Source organism: Lagopus leucura, unplaced genomic scaffold, assembly GCF_019238085.1.
Source record: "Lagopus leucura isolate 7727_CA_CO unplaced genomic scaffold, USGS_WTPT01 Super-Scaffold_702, whole genome shotgun sequence".
Lineage (NCBI taxonomy): Eukaryota > Metazoa > Chordata > Aves > Galliformes > Phasianidae > Lagopus > Lagopus leucura.
The window spans coordinates 8,319,852-8,342,232 of NW_024962254.1; the positions used below are offsets into that span (position 1 = coordinate 8,319,852).

Consider the following 22,381-nt stretch of genomic DNA (forward strand, 5'->3'; position numbering starts at 1 on the left):
TGCACAAGGTGTCACCCCATGAGTGTAAACTGTGGTTTAAGGGTTAGGAGATTACCAACCTACCAGCCCCCACATGCCCCTCCCCTGACACAGCTCTGTGCAGCTGCCATGAGGCCTCACACACTGTGCTCTCCACCAGAAATACCCACCTGGCAGCAGATATTTTCTCAGAGATGATTCATTTCAGTAATCTGCAATTTTGCCAAACCATTACAAGCTGATAGCATTCTGTAATGCTTTCCTTTCTCAGCCACGAGAGAGATTAGAGATATACGGCAGCAGTCCTCCAGCAGGCTGACATCCACTGTCATTACTAATGAACTCTCTACCATGACCTCAGGACCTCACCTACTTTGTCTAACTTCACAGGAAGAACTGGCTTTCAATGCCAAGGGATGCATTTGGATTTAAAAAATACCTTAATCATAGAATCACGGAATGACCTGGGTTAAAAAGGACCACAATGATCTAATTTCAACCCCCCTGCTATGTGCAGGGTCACCAACCACCAGACCAGGCTGCCCAGAGCCACATCCAGCCTGGCCTTGAATGCCTGCAGGCATGGGGCATCCACAGCCTCCTTGGGCAGCCTGTTCCAGTGCGTCACCACCCTCTGTGTGAAAAACTTCCTCCTAATATCTAACCTAAACCTCCCCTGTCTCAGTTTAAATCCATTCCCTCTTGTCATATTGCCCTTAACCCCTCCACAAGTTGCACATTTTCCTGTACCTCTTCCTGATGTGGCAACCAATCTACTCTCTCTCTTTCTGAAAGGACAGGATCCCAGTAGGATGTGATATTTCCCCTTCAAACATTCAGCAGAGTTGAAAGTTTTTATGTGATCCCTGTGAAAAGAATATACATAAGTTCAATAGTGATGGAGTACAGTTTGGTATCTGCTTCAGCTGACTTCAAGGTGTGCCAACATCTCTATCCATCATCCGGTGTCTGCAAAAGGAAAGAGCTACACAGAAATATCAGGTATCTGTGACCCGAGGCATCTTGTAAAATAAAAAAAGTATTTAAAAAACAACTGAAGCAAAGATCCGTGGCTCTCAGGCAATTTATATCACCACAAATGTCTGCTCAATAGCTCTTTCAACTGAAGTTACAATTTAGGAAAAGAGGAGAAGTGAAAACAGGCCATAAAACAAAACAAGAACCAAAACAACCTACCCAGACACTCTACAAAATGGGATTTGGAAACATTCAACTAAAGGGGTAATTAAACAAAACCAAAACCCCACAAACAAAAGCACTGCAGAGGTGCACACCCCCACCATATCCATGGAAACGACTTCTCATCCAGTGCAGGTCTGCCAACATCTGAGCCTTCTTTGGGCAGCTGCACTGCAAGTTGCACAAGGGAGAAGTGACCTTTCAGAAACTATCCAGGGGAATTCTCTGAGAATTGACACTGACTCTGAGTGTCTTATCCTTTATCCTTGTGGAAATGAAAAAATAAAAGCACACTGATGATAAGAAAGATCCTTCAGTGTTAAAAAAAAAATACCTATGTACAACAGGTTGCATTTTTTTGCTTCCAGAATGAAAGATGCTGTTTTCATCTTCTAAAAGACAATTTGGGAATGGCTGCAGTTTAACATGACAAAAATCTATGAATCAGCCACTTGGATGAAGGAACAGAGGCCACCCTCATTAAGTCTGCTGGTGATACAAAGCTGGGAGTGGCTGACACACCAGAAGGCTGTGCTGCCATTCTGCAACACCTGGACAGACTGAAGAGTTGGGCAGGGAGGAACCTGATGAGATTTAACGAGAGTAAGCATAGAGTTTTGCACATGGGGGGAATAACTGCATGCACCAGTACAGGTTAGGGGCTGACCTGCTGGAGAGGAGCTCTGCAGGACCCGGGGGACCTGTTGGACACAGGTTGGCCATGAGCCAGCAGGGTGCCCTGGTGGCCAAGAAGGCCAATGGGATCCTGCAGTGCATTCAGAAGAGCTCAGCCCTCTACTCTGCGCTGGTGAGGTCATACCTGGAGTGGTGTCCAGTTCTGGGCCCTCTGGTTCAAAGAAGACAAGGATCCCCTGAAGGAGCCCAGCGGAGGGCCACAAAGATGACAAAGGGCCTGGAGCATCTCCTGCATGAGGAAAGGCTGAGTAACTTGGGCCTCTTCAGCCTGGGCAAAAGACAACTGAGAGGGGATCTGAGAAATGTTTATTTCAAGGGAGGTAGGCAAACGGCTGAGGCCAGGCTCATAAAGAGGTAAAAGTATTCTAAAAAAACTCAATGCCTCCCACTCAAAGAAGTTCACACAATTGACATTCAGAATTTATTAAACAGAAATGCTTTATTTAAAAAAAAAAAAAAAAAAAAAATGTAAACCTTTATCCTGGAGGGCATTTACAACAGCTTTTTATTTGCATAGGTAACATTATGATAGCTGTGACAGCTCTTTATGAAAATAAAGACACACCAAATTATCTCCTGATGTCTCAAGCAATAGCACTTCTCTGCAAATTGCTCCTGAGCATTACGTTAGAAATTTGACAGACCTGATCATTTCTATGAAGTCCTCAGGAAGCTCAAGGGTCATTTAGGTCTGCTCTACAGCACAAGTGCACACGAAGTAACAGGCATGTGCAGTGAGAGCCAGAACACCATAAACACCCAATCCCTCCGACAGAGGACACAGAAATGCAAAAGCATGGCTTCCATCACTCATTTGGTGTTTCTCAGACACGTTGGGGTGTAAGCTGGTGATCACTTCCAGCTTTTCCCTCAGCTAATTCTAAAGGCTGCCGCTGTAGAACACCACCTTCTGCAGAGTGGGGCACAGAGGAGGAGAAGGGGAAGGAGAGATGGGTCTTGGATCCCTCAACAGGAGTGCTTCTCCCACTGTGAATCAAGCACCATATTTTAAAAACCTCATATGAAGAAATCTTTTGAAAAATGGCGATGACATTTTAGGAAGAGCATGGCAGTAGACACCTGGAAAACTGTTAGCTAAGGAAATGGTAAGAGGCGATGGCATGCTTGTTACTAGCTCACTGCTGTACTCTTCAGTCAGCATTCCTCATGAAGCTGTAAGGTTCTAGCTCTTAAATCCTACTAACAAGGTAAACATTGAGAACGCAGCTCTATCTGAACTCCTTGCCAGCTCCTAAACTACACAGCAGCAGTAACTTCTGTGTACTCTGACATTCAGTAACAGTGCCACGGCGGGTTTAGTTCTGTTAAGTTGAAAGTATTAGGATACTTTCCAGCTTTATTACTGAAATCAGCATTTTTTGATTAAATTATTACTCTTAAAGAGTTTTCAACTGTAACTGTAGAAAACTGAAAACGAATGTCTTGCTGCCCAAGTATGCACTCGTATCTACACGCACCATTAATGTAAAACCCAGTAATACTAAATTTGGTGCCACTGAAAACATTTCATAGAAGTGAAGGCTGCAGGCAAACTACCACATACAGAGAAACGTCATGCAGAGTATGCCTTGCAAACTGCTTTCCATTTACTCCACAGTCTCTTCTGCGTAGCGAGGCAGAGATCATTTCTTTCTTCGTGATGCTGCAGTGCTTTTGAACGGGTCATCCTGCAATACGTAAACAGATGTGCATTATTAGAGCTAACACACATTCTGAGTCATAAAAGGTAAAGTCACCTTTAGATTAACATAGACAGGTCACTCAATTCTGTGCTTTCTGACAAGCCTGTTTTTATTGCTTTTGATTGCAGGGATATTACCGATTGATTTAAAAGTTCAAGTCACAAATATGCAGAGTCGGTGTGATCACAACAGCAACCTGGATTTTGGGGTGAGCTGGGAAAAGGTTATAATCCTGAGCAGCACATACCTCAGTGAAATTAGAGCCATTTCCATATCACACACTGTATTTCACTGAGGTTTCCATGTATCAGAACTACTATTTCTGCATGTTGGAACAAACACGTAGTGCTGCACTTCAAGTACAGGAAGAGATGGCAGAAAGAAGGGGTAAGAATTTAGCATCTTCTCTTTCTCTGAAGTGGTCAACACTTGATATCATTAAGGTTGTGGTGCTGGTTATGTGCCAGCCTGCTATTATTCTATAACAACACACTGTACAGTGTGTGTTCAGTGCAAAATCACATATAAAACAATTACTTAATTCCCAGGAAATCTAACTTACTCAATGTAAGATATTTCCCTTTCTAGCCTTATTTTTTTGTCTATGTATATATACTAAAGCTGGTTATAATAATCTAGTCATGCTAGTAAGAATAATTTGATTTTACTCAGAAATGCTTTATTTAAATAACTGCAAAACCAATAATCTATAGAAATTCACATAAACAGACAACAAAGGTTACAATGTACCATACCTCATCTGACTCAAAATCAACTCCTCTGGACGTTTGGCTTTGTGAACCTCTTTTACCAAAAAAAGACATAGCTGAGAATCTTAAAAAGAAAACAAAAAAGGTACCAGCACGTTATCAGATGGCAGACATTTCAGAAAGTTTCCCTTCATCCATCAATAGTTTAACAACAACAAATAATAACAATGAGCAAAATGATTCAAAGTCTCAAAGTAACAGATTCTGAAACTCTGACCTAGCTTATAGCTTATGCCAGTCAGTACTCCAATTTATTTTCATTGAAGATCACCCACGTTAACGGGCAAAAAATACAGATGAGTTCTGTAAGCTGCAGTATGAAATTTGTGACAGGCTGTTCTTTCAGGCAGTGCATCAGTTCCCCGGGCTCTGCCAAAAACCAGTCAGAAATGAGGCAGCCACTGTAGCACCCACCAAATAAACATACTGACCTTTGGTTTGTTTTGGAGGAAAGACTAATATGAGACTCTTCTAGATCCAATTCATCATCTATAATATCCTGAAAGACAGACACCAGGCTTTTCCACAGAACTTATTTTTAGAGAAATAGAACACATAATACTGCTGTATTATTGCACAGTAACTTTCCTGAATTCATTTCAAGTATATAGCTACTTATTTACAGAGCACATATGAGAAGGCTCTAGAGGAAAACTGTACTATGTGTGCAGTTCTTGCACAAGACCTTGCAGAAACCCAAAAAACACTCATGTATTTACTCTTAGTATCTCAGACTATGGTCACAAGTAACACCTGGTCTTTGTGTTGCACATACAGACCCCATACCAAAAAGAAGCCTACAAATCAGCATGTGGAACCTTCCTGTTGGAACTCATAGCTTGAGAACACCTGCTGGTTGAGGCCAATGTTATGACTGTGTGTTTGTTTCTCAAAGCAGATGGCAGCAAAAGGCAGCAGCTATGCAGCTTCACTACTTTTCAGATGCTTCTTACCTCAGAGAAAAATTTAGACGCACTCTGGGAAGTCTCTGGTTTCAAAGACCTAAAGGCTGGGAAAGAAATAAATGCAGTATTTTCAAGTGCTCACACAATAAAATGCAGTAAGTATTCTGTTCCTTTCAGGAAACCTGCTTAGCATCAGTTTCCTGTGCAATAAAAAATGCTCTGTAAAGAAAGCAAGTCAACCTCAAACTAAGAGAAGCAAAGGTCCCAGGCAGATAACAGCAGAAGCTAAGCCTTGCTGATGTCTGACAACCCGCATCAGGAGGAGCTTCCCAGTCTGGATGAAAAAACATCAGCAGCTGTAGTTAAGAGGCAGAGGAAGGCATTACCATAACTGACACTCCTGTATGTCACATCCATATGCACCTGACCTGTCAGTTTTGTGGTTTTGTTCCCCAGTTTTTTAAGTGGCTCAGGCAAATCAAAGGGCTGGACATCCCTAGCAGACATTAACACATTTTCTGAAGTTGATTTCTCTGCATTGTTTTTGGTCATTTGCTGAGTCTATGATTAATTTAAATAAAACTTGAGCCACCTCTGGGTATTTTGGAGAGGATTTATGTAAAAATTCTTGAGCAGTATTTTCTCTTTAGTACTGAGATCATCTACATCACTTCCTCAGAGCCTGCCCTCTGTACCAGGGAAGGGCTGCTCTCCTGCATGCAGCTTACAGTGCAGATGAATTCCTCTTCTCTGCTACAAACCAATGTTCCTTAAATTTGCAAAAAGTAAGGCAAGATTAAAGCTTACTAAACCTGTAAGTATCATCAAGTTTAAGAATTTTAACCAGTTCCTGCATATTCTGTACAGAAAAGTTGCTGCTAAGACATATTCCTTCTATTCATACTCCTTAAAGAACTGCATACAGCTTACAGTGAACTGTTACCTGTGCCCAGTTCCAGCCTAATCAAAGAATAGCCCAGACTGGAAGGGACCCACAAGGATCATCAAGTCCTATTCCAGTGTTCCCAGCACATCTCATTTTATCCCCAGTGACAGCAGATATAATTACTTTTTTCCTTCTTTCATCACTGTTACTTATCCTGCTTCATTAGAACCAAAATCATCTCTCCCAGCTGAACCTGACTAATAGAAATGAAGGCAATTAAGATACATCCAGTAAGTAAATTTCCTACAACAGGAGAGCATATCAGAGTGATGGACAGAACATAGGCTTACCATCCATGATAGACAAATTCTTGTCAGGCACAGACTTGTATGTTCTGCTGCTAGTAGATGACCCTTGGCTAGTGTTTCCTATAGGAAAAATAAACAACATCCAAGTCTGTTTGGTGTCATTTTTAATTTCTAAAGGTTTTTTTTTTCCTGCATGACATTTTCTATAATTTTTCTCAACAATGAAAGGCAAGTCACATAAAAACCTAATTACTCTTTACTCCCTTCCTTTCTTCCTTGACACAAAGTCTCCTTACAAACAGATGAGCTACTTTGGGTCAAGTGTTTACAGCTCCACAGACAGTGTCTCAGCACACGTCATGTCACTGCTCTGACCTGAATCACAACATTATATCACACGCTCAAAACTGACTTCAGGCACTAACCAACCCCATCCTAAGATGACTGTCCTTCTTGCTCTTAGATCTCTCACTTAAGACCTCTGGGCATATTACTGACAACTCAAAGGAGTACAGCATTGCAGGTCCCCATCTTGTATTTATTTTTTTTACTGCCCCCCGTAACACAAGGTCTGCACGATCACACAAAGCTAAGGAGCAATTTAAGACAATCTGTACATTGTGTCTATACTATTAAATGCATAACACTGCATTACCATTAGCAACAAAGATATATCCATGCAATTCACAGGAACAGACCTTCCTAGTAATGGATCTCTTATGAACCTACTGTGCCTCCATAGCTGGGAAGAACGGTAACTTCCTTTTAAATGCACCATGAAAAAGTCACAACTTAAGTCACAGAAGACACAGTTCTGTATCACACAGTACCTAAATCATTTCAGCATTTTATTTTCTCTCTGGGTGTTTTTTAGCTAGAAGCTTCCACTTGATGGAAGCATTTGAAGAGAGAATCCTTTCAAAGAAAAATGTCAGTGGAGAATTTGAGTGTATTTCTTACCTCTTCCCCTTCGAGATGACCCTCTTGCTGTTGAATTTTGCCCTCTTGCACCTCTTGCCCTTCCTCTACCCCTTCCTCGGCTCAGTGTTGTAGGAATGTCATCATCTGAATCACCAGAGGCTTTCATCCCTGTATCCATGAGTTCTTCATCACTGGAGGCTGAGTCAAGAACCACATCCTTGGACCTGTGAGCTCTAGCCCTCGTCATTGCCTGTAATGGAACAATAAGTGCCAGACAAAAAAGAATCTTAAATTACGAAATGCACTCCTGTTGAATCCTTGTTGTGACAAACAACTGAGCCTTAAAAGATCCAAATCCACAGCCTTATGAAAGGCAAGGATATCTGTCAAAAAGCTGAGTATTTATTTTATTTCATTTGGATGTGCAGCTGTCAGCTGTGGAGCTGGTTAATGTGGTTGTTCACCTAACTCTGCTGTGAGCAATAAATCAACCTATGTCAACTACATACGCCTGCTCAGGTGAAGAATTCTCTGAGCTCCACTGACATTATCTTCACTGACATCAGTGACAACTTGTTAAAGTGAAAATACAGCAGATTAGAAGCGAATCTTCTTCTAGCTGTTCTTTCCCTCAAAATTTCATACCAGTCCCACACAGCTTATAGAAACAAACCAGCAGTGGTTGGGAATTCTCTATGGAAAGTTATAACATCTAGACACAAATCTGCAGGAGATCTAGGACCTGGTTTGCTGATAAGGTCAACAGTACCAAAACATTTATCAGTAGCAGCAATTTCTTTAAGTATCAATATAGCCCATTCACATCTCCACTGGTGATGGGATCACCAACAGCTGAAGCTGACAGAGCTCTGAAGGCCACCTGCCTGGTTCAAAGCAAGGGCAACTGAACACTCAGGTTCACAAACTTCTAGAAGAGCAGATCTCAAAGGCTGAACTAAGCAGCATCTCAGGCACATATTGCACAAAGGATGATTACAAGACTTGTTAATCTTCTCGCAGTAGACAGGCACTTTTGGCAGGGATGATGCTGAGTTATTTATACAGTGACTTCACTCATACGCAAAATTCCATCCTTGAGTCTAAGTCCAAAACTCTGAGCAGTTACCTCTCGAACTTCCTCATCCTCCTCTTCAGTGTTTTCTCTTCTACTCTCTCTAAATTTTCGCACCTGAATGAATAACAACAGTAATAAAAAAAAACAGTTTCCTTCAGAATAACAACTTGTACAGTATTGGAAACATAGTAAGAAAGAAGTCTTTATCTCTGAACTGAAGTCAAGCTCATGCAAGAGGAGAGCAAGAAAGTAAAAATAGCTTAAAGCTTTGTTTAGAGACTTCTTATACTAACCACAGTCTGTGTGATGCTACTAATTAAGCATCTCACACCCCATTGGCAGCTCTCCTGTAACTGCACATGATGAAATGCAGGGCAAATGATGAAATGCAGGAGATACGTTCAAGAGAAGCAAAATAAGTAAATAGTCAATAAGTGACAATGAAACAGGAATAAATGGAGAAGGCAAGGTAAAGGGTGAAGCAGAAAGACAGGAGACCAGGATTATTGAGAAGAGAGAAACTGTAATACACACATAACACAAACATCTTCAGCACAAACTTATGAACTCTCTATCTGGAACCCAATCCCCATATTAATTACAGAAAAGGACTAGAGACAAGTGTTGCAAGTGCAGCACATAGGCAAGGTTATGTAACCAGCTCTGAGCACCAACTTTTTTACTGTCTCCACCTCTTGTAAAGATTTGACCATGACAGACCATTACCTCCTCATCTATTTTTACTTCCTCTGCATCAATGTGACGCTCCTTAAGAAATCTTTGTGTTTTCTCCAGCTGAAACTTCACCAGCTCCTCTATGGCATCTTTTTCTTCTTTGTCCACAAACTCCTGCACTGCTTCTCCCATTCCTCTTTCAGTTAGGAGTGAAAGTTGTACTTTCTTTAAAATAAGGGGAAAACAGTTTCAAAGAAAATGAGTGATATTCCTGCTATCCCACTAAACGTTATGCTTGGTTTCAAAGGAAGTAACACTGAAGTAGCACTGAAGATTTCAATCAGAAAAAAAAAAAAAAAAAAGAGCAACAAGCAAACATCATTCCTCCAATAGGCACAACTCAGCTGCTATTAGCACGTTATGCCTCACCTAATGTAGTATTTTCCACATTATATTTCATAAGTAGTAAGGAAATTGCAATGCTGCTCATATCTAAAACAATTTGTCTCAAACGTATTACTGAGCTGTAATGCTGTATTTTTTCCCAGTCAACCTCCCATTTTAAAATTAACAAAGATCTACTTGTGGAGACATAAAAAGTAATTAGAAACAGGCACTGCATTATTACAGATGCTAAGCTAATTAGTTTTATTGTAAAACATTACTATTAAAAAACTGACAGTGACAGAGCTGAGTAAATTATTCCGAAGCATTAAGAGCTATTAAGCAGAAATCTACTCTACTGAAATGCAATCCTGTAAATACCAACCTTTGGTCATCAAGTGAGATGCTATTCATCAAAATATTCTACAATGAGATATTACCACCAGCACTAATTAGCAGAAATAGCAGAAGCTACTGGTGGTGTTCTACTGCCATTCTCTTCTTCATCTTCTTTACCCCAACAGAGTAAGAAAAGATGCTCTGAGAAAGAAACCCCTACACGAGAAGTGTTCAAACAGCAGTTTTTTCTGACTGTAAACTAAAGCACAGAATTTCTTAATAAAAAGCATTATATATACCCTTCTTAATAACCCTTGATCCTTCCACTTGTCCTTTAGGAATTGTACTGTGAGTTACACCAGAAGCAAAAAACCTTCCCTGAAATAATGCTTAACTGGGGAATCAATTTTTATCAATTAAGTTTACAAAACGATAAGGCAAGCATCTCAAAAGAGAGACTGACTGCAATGATGCAGAATGTTTGTGCTGACTTTCAGCAATTAAGGTTTCCTCTGAAGGAGTAGAAAAAAAAAAAATACAACTTACTAAAGAAACAAATAGCAGTGATTTCATTTCCCAGGCCTTAGCTCACCAGCAACAGCAGAACCAAAATGCCTGCTGCTTGTTAGATATTTGGGGTTTAACATTTTTGGAACACCCCACTACAGCCCTGTGCCACCTCAGGGTCTGACTGCTGTTCTGTCCACCTAACCAGGCAAGATGAAGTGCCTAGCAGAGCCTGAAGCTCAAGCCCTTTCCCCATCTTGGGGGCAACATACTTCCTCCACTTCTATTTCTTCCTTCAGCACTGTTGACTTGAAATGTATTATCCCCCTGCTGTAAGCCTTCCAGAAACATCAGCTGATTCTTTCAGGTCTTTTAGAGATGCTGAGCAACTGAAACAGACCTCAAAAGCTAGAACTGGTTTATACAAGTTGTTTATACAAGAATATACAAAGAAATTGGGAAAATGGTCTAAGAGGGACAATTTTGCAGAAGGGAAGAAAACAGTTTAAAAGCAGAACTGTTCTTCATAAAATAGTACAGTGTTTGACCCTCCATGATCTCTCCATGGATTCAGGGATGGCACACATTTGAAGCACTGCTTGCTTCTGAATTACTCATCCTGGGTTCCATTCCCTATCATATTCAGACAGCAGAGAGCCCTTCCAGAGCTTAATTTATGTCAGGCAAGGTGATAAATTTAGTGATCTCTGCCTCAAGAATCCTAGTTCTAAAAAGCTTCTATAAATCATGTTCTGAAATAGCTTCTAGATTCAGCATTTGGGTGGCTGACTCACTGGTCACTGTATTTCACTCCTAAGACTTTGCAGCCCCATAGCTGGGGAAAGGCAGTAGATAAGGTTTAATGAAAGGGTGACACAAAAGCAAACTGCCAGGTGCTTTCTTTGTCCTCTCTGCTCCTGTTTAAACATGTGGAACTGCACTAAGTCTGAGGATACCAAACACACTGCAGTGTAACAAATGATTCCAACTCAGTAGGTACTTGTAACTGGTACAGCCTCACCACCTCCCCATAATAAATTAAGGTAGCTTCTGAGGTCCTGCTGCCTCAGGCTTTCCTTTGGTAGCAACAGAATGCAACATTCAGCACAGGGCAGATGCTACAATTTCACATGAAGAGCTACTGTGATTTATCAAAACAGTGTGTGTTCATACACCCTATGTGCAACAATTGCTTATCTAAGGCATACACAGTTATATAGGAAATAAAGGAACTTCTTGATGGCTGTCAGTCTTCTCAGCATATACTATAAGTACTTTACATAAGTAATGTGTGCAACAAAAGAAAAAACGTATACACAAATTCATAAAAGGTACAAAGATACCTTCTCTGCTGTCTGAAAATACTGCTTTACGAGGTCTTCCACTCTCAGTGTCACCCCCTCAGAAGCAGGTCTGCTAAACAGCTTTCCAAAGTTAAGATCATTGTCTAAAACAGAAAAGCATAGTGACACCGTAACCCACAACTCATGCAGGAACTGACAGATTTTAATTATCCTAATTATAGTAAGTAAAGAGGAAAAAATATATAATATAGGTCTCTTAGGAATCATGGTCCCTTTTATGTGTAAAGGTTTATTCAAGCTGTACACTACTGGATGCAAACACAGTAAATATAACAGATGAAATATCTATACAAGACAACCACATTCCTCATGGATACAAAAGATACTTCTAACTACTGAACTTCTGGAATTAGGAACAGAACACCACATCCTGAAGGCTATCATAATATGCTTGGTTAACAGTGAGTAAAAGAAAAATGCACAGCACAGTGAGGCTGCCCTGCACTCCAAGGAAGCAAGGCAGGAACAACAGAAGAATGATGGTGATGATCACCTGAGGCTATCGCACACCACACCATGAAATGACTGCAGACTGGTGCAGTGGGAAGTGTCCCTGCCTACAGCAGGGGGATGGGAACCAGATGATCTTAAAGATCCTGTCCAACCCAAAGCATTCTATGATTCTAATGACTATTTCTAGACGTTTGCCACAGCCAAGCATAAAACGCTGCTGTGTTGGCCTTGTTAGATAAGCAGCTATAACCAGAGAAACAAAGAATAACAACTTCTGAACTATTAAAAGTGTGACCATCATCCCGTACTGAGCCATAGTGTTACGTATACATGCAAAGGAAATTCTGCCTGCTTCATCAGCCGCCTAACTTACAGCAGAAGGTAGCAAAGTAATGCAAAGATCCACGGCATTCTTCTTATATTTCCTTCCTCAAGTTCAGAATAAAAAGGAAAATTAAAATGCATTGATAAAATGCAGCGAGGGAGCTGTTTTACATTCTGAAAATGTTAATGGGAATGTTTAATGAGCAAATCAAAAACAGAACCAAACCAAACAAGGACAACACTGCATAATTTAAAAAAAACCAAAACCTCTTCCCTAGAAGTTGTTTTTATTCATGAACCACCATGCTTCAATCTTTATAAAACTGACAACGGAAAGAATAACTGTCTCTGGAATTGGAGTATTCAGAATGCACTAATGTGTAACATTAACAGTTCTTTAGATTAGCACAGTATGTTCTCGTACAAGCTGTACTTTCATTAGTGCCTATTACAAATCCAGTATTAGGGCAGTATCTATTAACCATTTATTACAAATTCCAGGCACAGTGAGAAGTGCTACAACAACAGCTGTTATTTGTTTTGCCACAAAATGCTTGAAGGGAAACACCCGTGGAACAGGCTGAGAAGCCAGAAGCCCCTCATACACCTTTTTTCCTACAGAGAGCCCAAAGCCAACCATCTCCTTCTGAGATGAATTGAGATGATGCCTGAGCAGGAAGGCGTTTAATGCTTTTTCCTCATGATTATGACTCAGTCTGATATGGGGCCATAGGTAGCACTGCAGGCAACTCAGTGGGATTTGAGGTAAAAGGGAATTATTTATGAACAACTACCTGACAGACACTGCATTCAATATCAGAATTTTTAGACAAACCTGGGAATCTAGTAGAAATTCTTCTGCAGTAAGATTATATACATCATTACTATCCCTGTAACTTTGGTAGACACCGAAGTTCAGCAAAGACTGAGTAACAAGACAAAGGAAGAAAAAATGAAAGCTAAGGAGAGCCTTCCTTTCCAATTACCATTTTTCTCTTTTTGTTCACGATGTCTGAAAAAATGTATGATGTCCTTTGGGTTGGCCACCCTATCCATGTACTTCTGGCTGAAACGATGGATGATGAATGGCTCAAAGCCACCCGTGTAATCAACCTAAGTGAGGGCAGAAAAAAATAAAACATGAAACAAGCAGGAAAAGTGAAGTCATACAAACCAGGACAAGCTTGTTATGTTACCTTTCAAAGCAAAAAAAAAAAAAGTGAAGTGAAAAATAAGCCAATCTACAATTAATGCTTCACCATACTATGCAGAATAGCCAATACAAGCACAGATTCGCAGCTTGTTCCATTTGCAAGGGTTAAGGAAAGTTTCCATGTATTAGGTTATGCAGGATGATAATATGACTTCAAAAAATCCTCTGTAAATGGTCACTTTTCATCTCCTCATTCAGACCAGCAAAGTACATTGATGAACAATCTTATTCTGTATCACACAACATTATTTTTACCAGAGGTGAAAAGAATCAGAGCACGAAAGCAGACTGTTCTGCCTGTACACAGCAAGAATTTGCATGTATTTATACAACAAGCACTGTTTTTCCTTTGCAACTTTTCACAGTGACTTTCCAAAAGCAAACTAATCCAAATTGAACAGCTTACTCGTAATCTAATGAGAGGCTTCTCTGGCTGGCGTGGATTTCCAAGGCGTTCTCTTTCTGCATTATCCAGCATCATTTCAACCTATGGAGCAGAAACAGGAATTCAATTCCACTTTACTCTCTTACAGATACCTGAAACCTTCAAATGTAACTTGCCTATCTCCAATACAGCTGAGCTACATCTGCTCATGATCATTTCCAGGGAAAAGAATCACAATTGTAGGGGCTGGAAGGGACCTCTAGAGATCAAGTCCAACTGCTCTGCAAAGCAGGCCCCAAAGCACACCCCACATGTTAGTGATCAGTACGTCTTTGCTTCTTACCAGTGAGATAACAGTAACTATTGTGTTTGTCACAGGCTACGGACTGATAATTGAGATCCCATTGCTTCTATATACAGCAGGCTGCAAGGTAGGCATCCAGTTGGGTCTTGAATATCTCCAGAGAGGTAGAATCCACAACCTCCCTGGGCAGCCTGTGCCAGTGCTCCATCACCCTCACCATGAATAAGTTCCTTTGCATGTTGGTGCTGAATTCCTATGCTCCAGTTTTTGGCCATTTCCCCTTGTCTTGTCCCTACAGACCTATGAAAAGAGGTCGTCCGTGTCTCTTTGACTCTCACACTAAAGATACTCAGATCCCCTGAGTCTTTTTTTCTCAAGGCTGAACAGACCCAGGTCGCTCAGCCTTTCCTCACACTCCAGGCCCTTTATCATCTTCATGGCCCTCCACTGGACTCTATCCAGGAGATCCCTGCCTGTTTTGTACCAAGGAGCCCGGAACTGGATACAGTACTCCAGGTAAAAAACAAGAAGAATCTACTAAAGCCCTAAGAACCAAGAGCAAGCAGTAAACCTGCCTCAGCTACTTGGATCATTTCACACTGTACAGCTCAGCTCTTCGGGTTTAGCTCTGTGTATTTATGCTGGTTCCAAAGTATACATCCATACAACGACCCATCCCCAGGTGGGAATTTTTGTAGAAAGACAGATGGACATCTGTGAAGCAGTTACAGCCTGCTTTAATAGGTAACCCTCGTTTAGAGTCCAAAGCTGCAGTGAATGTCATAGGATTAGCCCTCAGTTGAAACACTACTTGTCAGTTTCAAATAACATGGGACAAGAAATAAGATTCCTTACCTTCCACTCTTAAAACTTGTCACAGACCACATTCCCCACCCATATGCTGATTTCAGAATACCACTAGCATTAGAAGTTACCTTTTCCATGCAAAATGCTTGTATTGCCTGAGTTACTTTAGGATTGTCAGGATTAAACAGTTCTGGGTGATCAGCCAGGACAACATCTTCCATATAGAAAGTTCGTACGGTCTCTAAAGCAATCCTCTGCATTTTCATTTTTTTTCCTTTAACACGCAGCAAACCAACATGCCTAGCAGGAAAAAGACAACTTACTTGAAGATGAACTTAAGAATATGGTGCAGAAGTTTGTTCTAAACCCCACGGTTCTTTGGTGTTTTTTTTTTTGTTGTTTTTTTTTGCAGGGGTGGGGGGAGGTGGAGTAAAAGTTTTAAAGCCACAGTAAAAAATTTAGAGCTATGGAAAGTTCTTGGATACTCACTTCAGGGTTGGCACTGCAAGACTTCCAACACAGCATATTCAGATTATGCCTGCTCTGCACACGCTTCATATCATTGCAATTTATCTTATCCTTAACTTATCCTCTTGGATAAGTTCTGTTTGTTTTGAACATCAGGTTTAGTTCACAGTAAAACAAACTTACCCCAGGCACCGATTCCATCTGCTTCATTTCTCATGTCACACTGTGACACTGATCCATGTTACAACACAATCCCTTTCATACCAAAAAGGAGTATTTTTCTTGGCTATGTAGATGTCATTTGTCAACACAATACACATGAGACAAGAGCTAAATAACAATAAAAAATAAAGAAATCACATACTTCTTTACAGCTTCTCCTGGGGACAGAGACGTCACCACTGAACTTCCTGGCTGAGTAACATAGAAATGCTGCTGTTCGTTTTGGGCTGGAGTTATTTTACACTCGTGTTCGTGACCCCACACAACAAGATTAATAAAGTCATCTAAAAACTGCTCTGGAATGTAGTTTGTGGCTCCATGTTTGCTTCTATTCAAGAAAACAGAAAAATAATTAGTGTACAGTAATAGGTAGGCACAGGTGGGGAGCGAAGGAGGAGAAAACCACCAATGTGATATTAAAATGATGGAGAATCTCCAGCAAAAATACCTGATGTATATTTTACATCAGGCATTCTTCGTATTTTTTCTTTCATCCAATTGTTTGAAGTATTTAGGTAAGACAACTTACACAGATTTGAGTCAAAGATAGTTTACTTACACCAGGAAATTTTCAGAAGGGTTTTTCTGTTCTGAATGAAGCTCTCTGTCTCCTTCCTGAAGATGGAAGAGATTGAGAGCTCCTTCAGCCTACTGGGCAGAGCCAACAGCCAGAGGTCCCAGCTGTGTTTGTTGACTTCTGCCTCACCATTATCTCCCACATGACAGCCACACTGTGATGCATGAAAAAAATCAAAGAATCTGGAAAAGAACTCTGCCTGTTCCTACTGATACTGCTGGAAGAAATGGGTAGGCAGAAAGAACACAAGCTAACATCCTCTAATTAAGAGAATCTGTAAAGAATAGCAATGCAAGTGAAGATAAAATACTAATGGAATTATGGGTCAAAGTCTAGGAAACGGGATATGAGGTTTACTGGTCTCTCACATCTAACAAGCAGACTTAATACTTAAATGAAATCCTCCCTGGCTCTCAGGTATGAAGAGTTTGGGAATCAACTTCCCAGCATTTCCGAATCATTTATTTCAACTCTTTTCCATTATGGTTCTTCTGTAAGAACAGCTGTAAAACAGTGCTTCTTTTTGGGAAAATCTTCACACGAAGCACCAGCCAGCACAGCTGGCTTTCTCTCCTGCAGATTTCAAAGCAGTTTCATGAGAACACCACAGTAAGTTTAAGTCACCATAATTCATTCAGCACTGCTACCTATTCTGATGAATCACAAACAAGTTAAACCAACTGTCTTCATCCTCCTTTGGTCTCAGCATGGTTACTTGCTTATTGACAAACATACGATACAACCTCTCATCTGGAATGGCCCCTGCAGGGGACAAAACAAAACAATAAAACATTTTTGAGTGGTCTATCTATATTTTATAGTGTTTTAATTAGAAACTCTTTATAATAGAGTAGAACAACCCCTGGTAAGATTGTCATTTTTGTAACTAAGAAGTCTATGGTGGGATTATGAACTCTAAGTATAACACTGTCATATCAAAAACCTCTGTAGCGATGCAAGGCATTCTGACAAGAAATCTACTTTTCAGTAACTGAAAGCAGTTTCACTGACTACATCTAGCTTAAAAACTCTTTGTCAATTTTATGTGCCAAACGCTGTACCAGGGGCAGAATAAAAAATAGGAGATGTTTTATTCCTTGCCAATGGAATAAGCACGTTCTGTTGTAAGAAACACTCCAAAACCAGATATGACTGAGTGGAGATGGAGTTCTCAAGCATATTTTGAAAATCTCTAGAAAACAACAGAGAAAGCATGAATTTTACAAAGTCTGTGCTTTCCCACACAGCAGGAAAAAAAAAATCTGCAGTCCTTCTAAACTGGCTGCTGCTGTTTGTTTCCTTAGGCAAAGAAAAACAAAAAAACAAAACTAGCAAAATAAACTCAACTAACTAAACAAAACCCAAACCAACCATTGGATGCTTCATTTTTATTATGGACTTCAAAGAATCCCACATGGAACGTATGTCTCTTCTGCATGAAAAAGTTCTCTATAAGTCAAGCAAAGTCTAGAGGGTGTAAAACAGAGATGACTTCAACGAAACATCTCTCAAACATTTTTGCACAAGATTTCCACTTTAGAAGGCTGCTGCATTTCCCAATAGTGATCTTTTTTGGGGTATTCAACTGCTTTTTATGAAGTTTGACATTGTGGTATTAGAACACTCATTATTAACTTTTAGAACACCATGAAAACTCTAAAATATTTCATTTAATAGAAGGAATCATGGCCAACTAGAGCTTAACAGAGAACTGTAAAAGCTGCTTGGAAATCAGTGTTGAAGCATTCATGGCTGGATATGAAATAAAGGGGCAGAGTGAAGAACTTCTGCAAACAAAAAGCAGCAACACTGCACTGAATGAATACAACTCCATTTACTTATACAGCAACAGACTGAAAGGTGTGTCTGTTCCAACTTGATTTAGACATATTGACCTTTGGCAATATGTGAACAGATGAGCCACAGCATGGCAGAAAAATTCTTACCTAAGCCATACAGAGCAATTTTTGTTCTACCCTTACGTAATAAAATGGGGCTAATATCTATTTTCTCCACAGAAGTTGAACGTCCAAAATGATTCAGCAATCCTGCACAGCTTAAAATATCCAGTGCACACAGTGCATCCACCTGTAGAAAATCAGAGAGAATCAAATAAATGCTTTCAACAGGAAACGTAGCCTTTAAAGTCAAAGGGAAATAGTTTCAGAAGGGAAAGAGAATATCCTTCCTTAAATACACTCTGCAGTTGGAAACCTTGCCAGAGAGCTATATTAGCACTTTTTGGTATTCACCAGAACAGAAGCAAAATCCTTCTTACAAATCTTAATTTTAACAATGGGAAATGAAACATCATTCAGAAAAATAAGGGAGAACCCCAGCCAGCATCTACAAGAAACTGCTTAAACTCAACACGTCGTAGTAGGACTGAGACTACTGTTATAGTACACCATGATACACTGCTGTTTGTCATAAAATATAGAGCTCTTACTTTAGTGCATGCTTTTCAAATGTTCTTTTTTTTTTCCTGTTTAGTTTTAGATGTTGGATTTTAAACAGGCATTTCAACATTATTAGTTTACCTTCCTTGAAGTGCCTCTACTTGAAATTAAAGACTCAAAATTGAAGATGCCTATCAATCATACAAGGAATTTAAGCACAAGTCAAACTATTAACATTTCCTTTCCTTAACAAAAAAGGCTTTCAGTTTCTATAGATGAGTTTGTTTTAGAAACTTTCCAAAGGGCTGCCACTTCTTGGCATGGGAAGTGAATCTGTTCCCAGTTATCAAAGCCTATGTATATTAAGAGATATAATAGAGTCCATACGGATCCCTTATTTCAATTCTCTTTTTTAAAGACAGCCTTAGGCTGCTGCCACTCACAAAGAGAATTTCAGAAGGTACACAGAATATTGATATGAAGAGGGAAGGAACTGACTCAAACAAGCCTGTTCCTAAAGAATTGTATTTTTATACAAGTCCATCCTACAGTACTATTTTTGTAACATAGTAGCATAATTACAATAATAATTACCCCTGTGGGATCATCATGATTGCCATGAATACTAAAAATTGGCATAGAAATGTTGAGGTTTTCATCCTGGTAGTTCACCCATGGAAACCTGAACAAATAGAGGAAAACAAGTTATAATATAATGACAAATTTGTGAACAAAAAATTCCCAACATTTTCTTCAAATTGTCATCAGAAATACGCGACAGCAGCACAAATGATACCAAGTGGCTGGGATTAAACTTAAGCTCCACATCAGAAGAAGATTCTTATTCACAGTCTGGAAGTTCCTAATGGGAGCATGGTAGCAAAAATATTTTTATCATTAATAAAGAGCTAATATACGAAAGCAGAAGACTGTGCAACCTTTACACGCAAAAGACCATTTATTTTAGCACAGTAATTCATTTAAGTTGGTTTACTTGTAAGACACAGCCTATTTATTACTTCAATCTATCAACTGTTAAAACATCTCCAGAGGTTTCTCAATAAATGGTCCTTTACAGACTTAATAGAAGGTGATAGATGAGGTGATGCTATAAACTGTCCCATACAAACAGGCCTAACACTTCAAGGTGGCAGTCACAGAGGAACAGGCTGCCCAAGGAGGCTGTGGATGCCCCATGCCTGCAGGCATTCAAGGCCAGGCTGGATGTGGCTCTGGGCAGCCTGGTCTGGTGGTTGGTGACCCTGCACACAGCAGGGGGGTTGGAACGTGATGATCATCATGGGCCTTCTCAACCCAGGCCATTCTGTGATATACAGCACTTAAGAATAAATAAATAAAAATCACAACACGTTCATCCAATATGAAAAACAAACACATGACACCGTAACTTGTAAGAAACAGACTTACTTGCTGAACTGAAAATTAACTGCCTGATCACTCAGAACTTCAAAGTGAACAGGACGATCCCCCATGCAGTATTTTCTTAGTGACTCCAAACAAGTATGTATTGTTTTTCTGGAAGGTTTGTTTTCATGAAAGAGGTCCCCACCTAATAAAACAAAGTCCACCTGTATATAACAAAGAGCTCCATTAATTCAATACAGCACTTTGTATTACCTTAAGAGCCTGTAAGCAAACTCATTAAATTACTTCTTCTAAGTACTCCCACATACTTCATACCTGGACCCCTATTTAAAACAAGTCTGTAGTTGCAGATATTCATGAACCAATTAACTACAGAATAAGTAAACTAAGTAAATTATTTTGAATCTGGACTGGCAGTGCTCCAGGTGAGGCCTCAGCAGCGCAGAGCAGAGGATAAGATCACCTCCCTCACCCTGCTGGCCACACTGCTCTGGATGCAGCCCAGGGTACAGCTGGCTCTCTGGGTTACGAGGGCACACTGCTGGCTCATGCTCAGCTGCCACCCACCAGTACCCCCAAGTCTCCAGGTTCTGGTAAGGCTGTGCTCTATCCTTTCATCCCCCCAGTACCTCTTCTCTCCCAGTGATTTTCCATTCTTGCAGCATAAAGCCTCTCTAAATATCCCTGGAAGTGGTGCAAGTGCACTGAAAATACCGATCACACATCCAAGGTCATAATTTAAGAAGAATGCTCTCATAAAGATATTTGCATTTCTTTCACTAAGGGAAAAATGTAGCTGATTGTAATAAATTAATGCTTAGTTTAATATTACAAAAGATTACAAGACTAAGCTACATAGCTTCTACCAGGTTGGAATGGATTTTCTAATCTCCTTTACTTTCCAGAAAGTAATACTTACTTCATTTTTTTGAGCATGCTCCAAAATTTCATTAAAAGTTACAAATGTGTCATTGCCACGCACTGGGTCCTTCTCCAAATAGCCAAGATGAATATCAGTAGCAATCAGTATCTTGAAGGTATCTTCATCATCCCTAAATAAACCAGGAAAATTTCAATACAGGCCTTATTAAAGTAACTTGTTTGGTATACAGTCATTAAATACACAGTAGATCTATTATAAAATCCTTACCACTGTACTTTTCCTGTAATACTCTCAAAACGTTTCACTGCTTTACTTGCAAGTGGCACTTGATCTTGGTCAGGCCCTGGAACAGACCTAGGGCAGAGGGGCACAACCCCAAACTGCCAGAGTTCAAGGAGCATTTGGACAATGCTCTCAGACATAGGGTCTGATTTTTGGGTGGTCCTGTGTGGAGCCAGGAGTTGGACTTGATGGTCTTTATGGGTCCCTTCCCAATTTAGGATATTCTATGACTCTATGACCAAACAAACCAGTTTCACAATTAGGTTATCCTGATCAGTTTAGTTCAGAAAATGGCTGCAAACACCTGATGAAAAACTAAAGGGTGCTCTGTGTGCTTTCAGCCTTTGAAAAACTCTGCAAATAAACGTTCTGTGTTTGTTTGTTTTGGGAATCCACAAACACACAAAGGAAAGACCCTGCATAAGAACAAGCACAGTTCTGAGCACTTAGCTCCTTTCAAATGCACCGAAGGTTTGCTGTCTGGTATGGCAGAATTGCATCGTGCTACAGCAGACAGAGCTTACTGCAAGCCGACGGCACTCATCTTCCTGCTAGGATTCCTCAGAAAAAGGCTCCAAGCACAGCCACAGAGGGCAGAGAACCGGTTCCTGGTGTCACAGACGCATCAGTGCCTAAGAGATAAGAACACAAACGAATCAGAACGAAGGGCACAGCGAGCGGAGCCGACAACCACTCAGACTTTTATTAAGGACCACTTACAAACACTCTCGGGCACTGATCAAGCAAGCTCTGAACCTACTTCAGCCACTTCCGACCAAGCGCAGCCCACCCCCTCACACCGTGAAAGCGGCGCTGCCCCCGAAGCCGGCCCCGCCCGGCCAACAGAACGCCCCCACAGCCCCCAGGGCCCGGCCCTCACGCCCCGCGGCCACCTCACGCCGTTTCTATAGCACCCGGCCGAGCGCCGCGCCGTTCTCGCGAGATCCGCCCGCTCGCAGCGCGCTC

General features: G+C 40.6%; 1 protein-coding gene across 4 annotated transcripts; it reads right to left on the bottom strand.

Moving 5' to 3' along the window:
* Nucleotides 1–2,292: 2,292 nt before the first annotated feature.
* Nucleotides 2,293–22,356, bottom strand: MRE11 (MRE11 homolog, double strand break repair nuclease). 4 transcript variants are annotated; one of them, XM_042862588.1, is made up of 20 exons: nucleotides 22,309–22,356; nucleotides 21,940–22,047; nucleotides 21,170–21,302; nucleotides 20,293–20,453; nucleotides 19,459–19,546; nucleotides 18,412–18,553; nucleotides 17,113–17,227; nucleotides 16,031–16,216; nucleotides 15,327–15,498; nucleotides 14,109–14,189; nucleotides 13,476–13,602; nucleotides 11,692–11,795; nucleotides 9,170–9,343; nucleotides 8,495–8,557; nucleotides 7,408–7,618; nucleotides 6,490–6,567; nucleotides 5,302–5,357; nucleotides 4,780–4,847; nucleotides 4,334–4,412; nucleotides 2,293–3,563 (listed from the first exon to the last, which is right to left on the bottom strand). In XM_042862588.1, exons 2-20 carry the CDS (start codon nucleotides 21,957–21,959, stop codon nucleotides 3,519–3,521), a joined length of 2,103 nt encoding a protein of 700 aa, XP_042718522.1. In that variant the 5' UTR covers nucleotides 21,960–22,047; nucleotides 22,309–22,356; the 3' UTR covers nucleotides 2,293–3,518. The 4 variants fall into 4 exon arrangements, with proteins under 4 accessions (XP_042718522.1, XP_042718521.1, XP_042718524.1 ...); XM_042862587.1 differs by lacking the exon at nucleotides 22,309–22,356 and adding an exon at nucleotides 22,136–22,227; XM_042862590.1 differs by lacking the exons at nucleotides 21,940–22,047; nucleotides 22,309–22,356 and having other exon boundaries at nucleotides 20,293–20,434; nucleotides 21,233–21,295.
* Nucleotides 22,357–22,381: the final 25 nt, after the last annotated feature.

Coding starts and splice junctions, on each gene's coding strand:
- MRE11 (XM_042862588.1), bottom strand. CDS start 21,959: ATGAGTGCCGTCGGCTTGCA. Junction 18,554..19,458: donor ATCATGATGATCCCACAGGG/GTAATTATTATT, acceptor GATTTTCTACAG/GTGGATGCACTGTGTGCACT. Junction 7,619..8,494: donor AGGATGAGGAAGTTCGAGAG/GTAACTGCTCAG, acceptor GTTCCATTACAG/GCAATGACGAGGGCTAGAGC.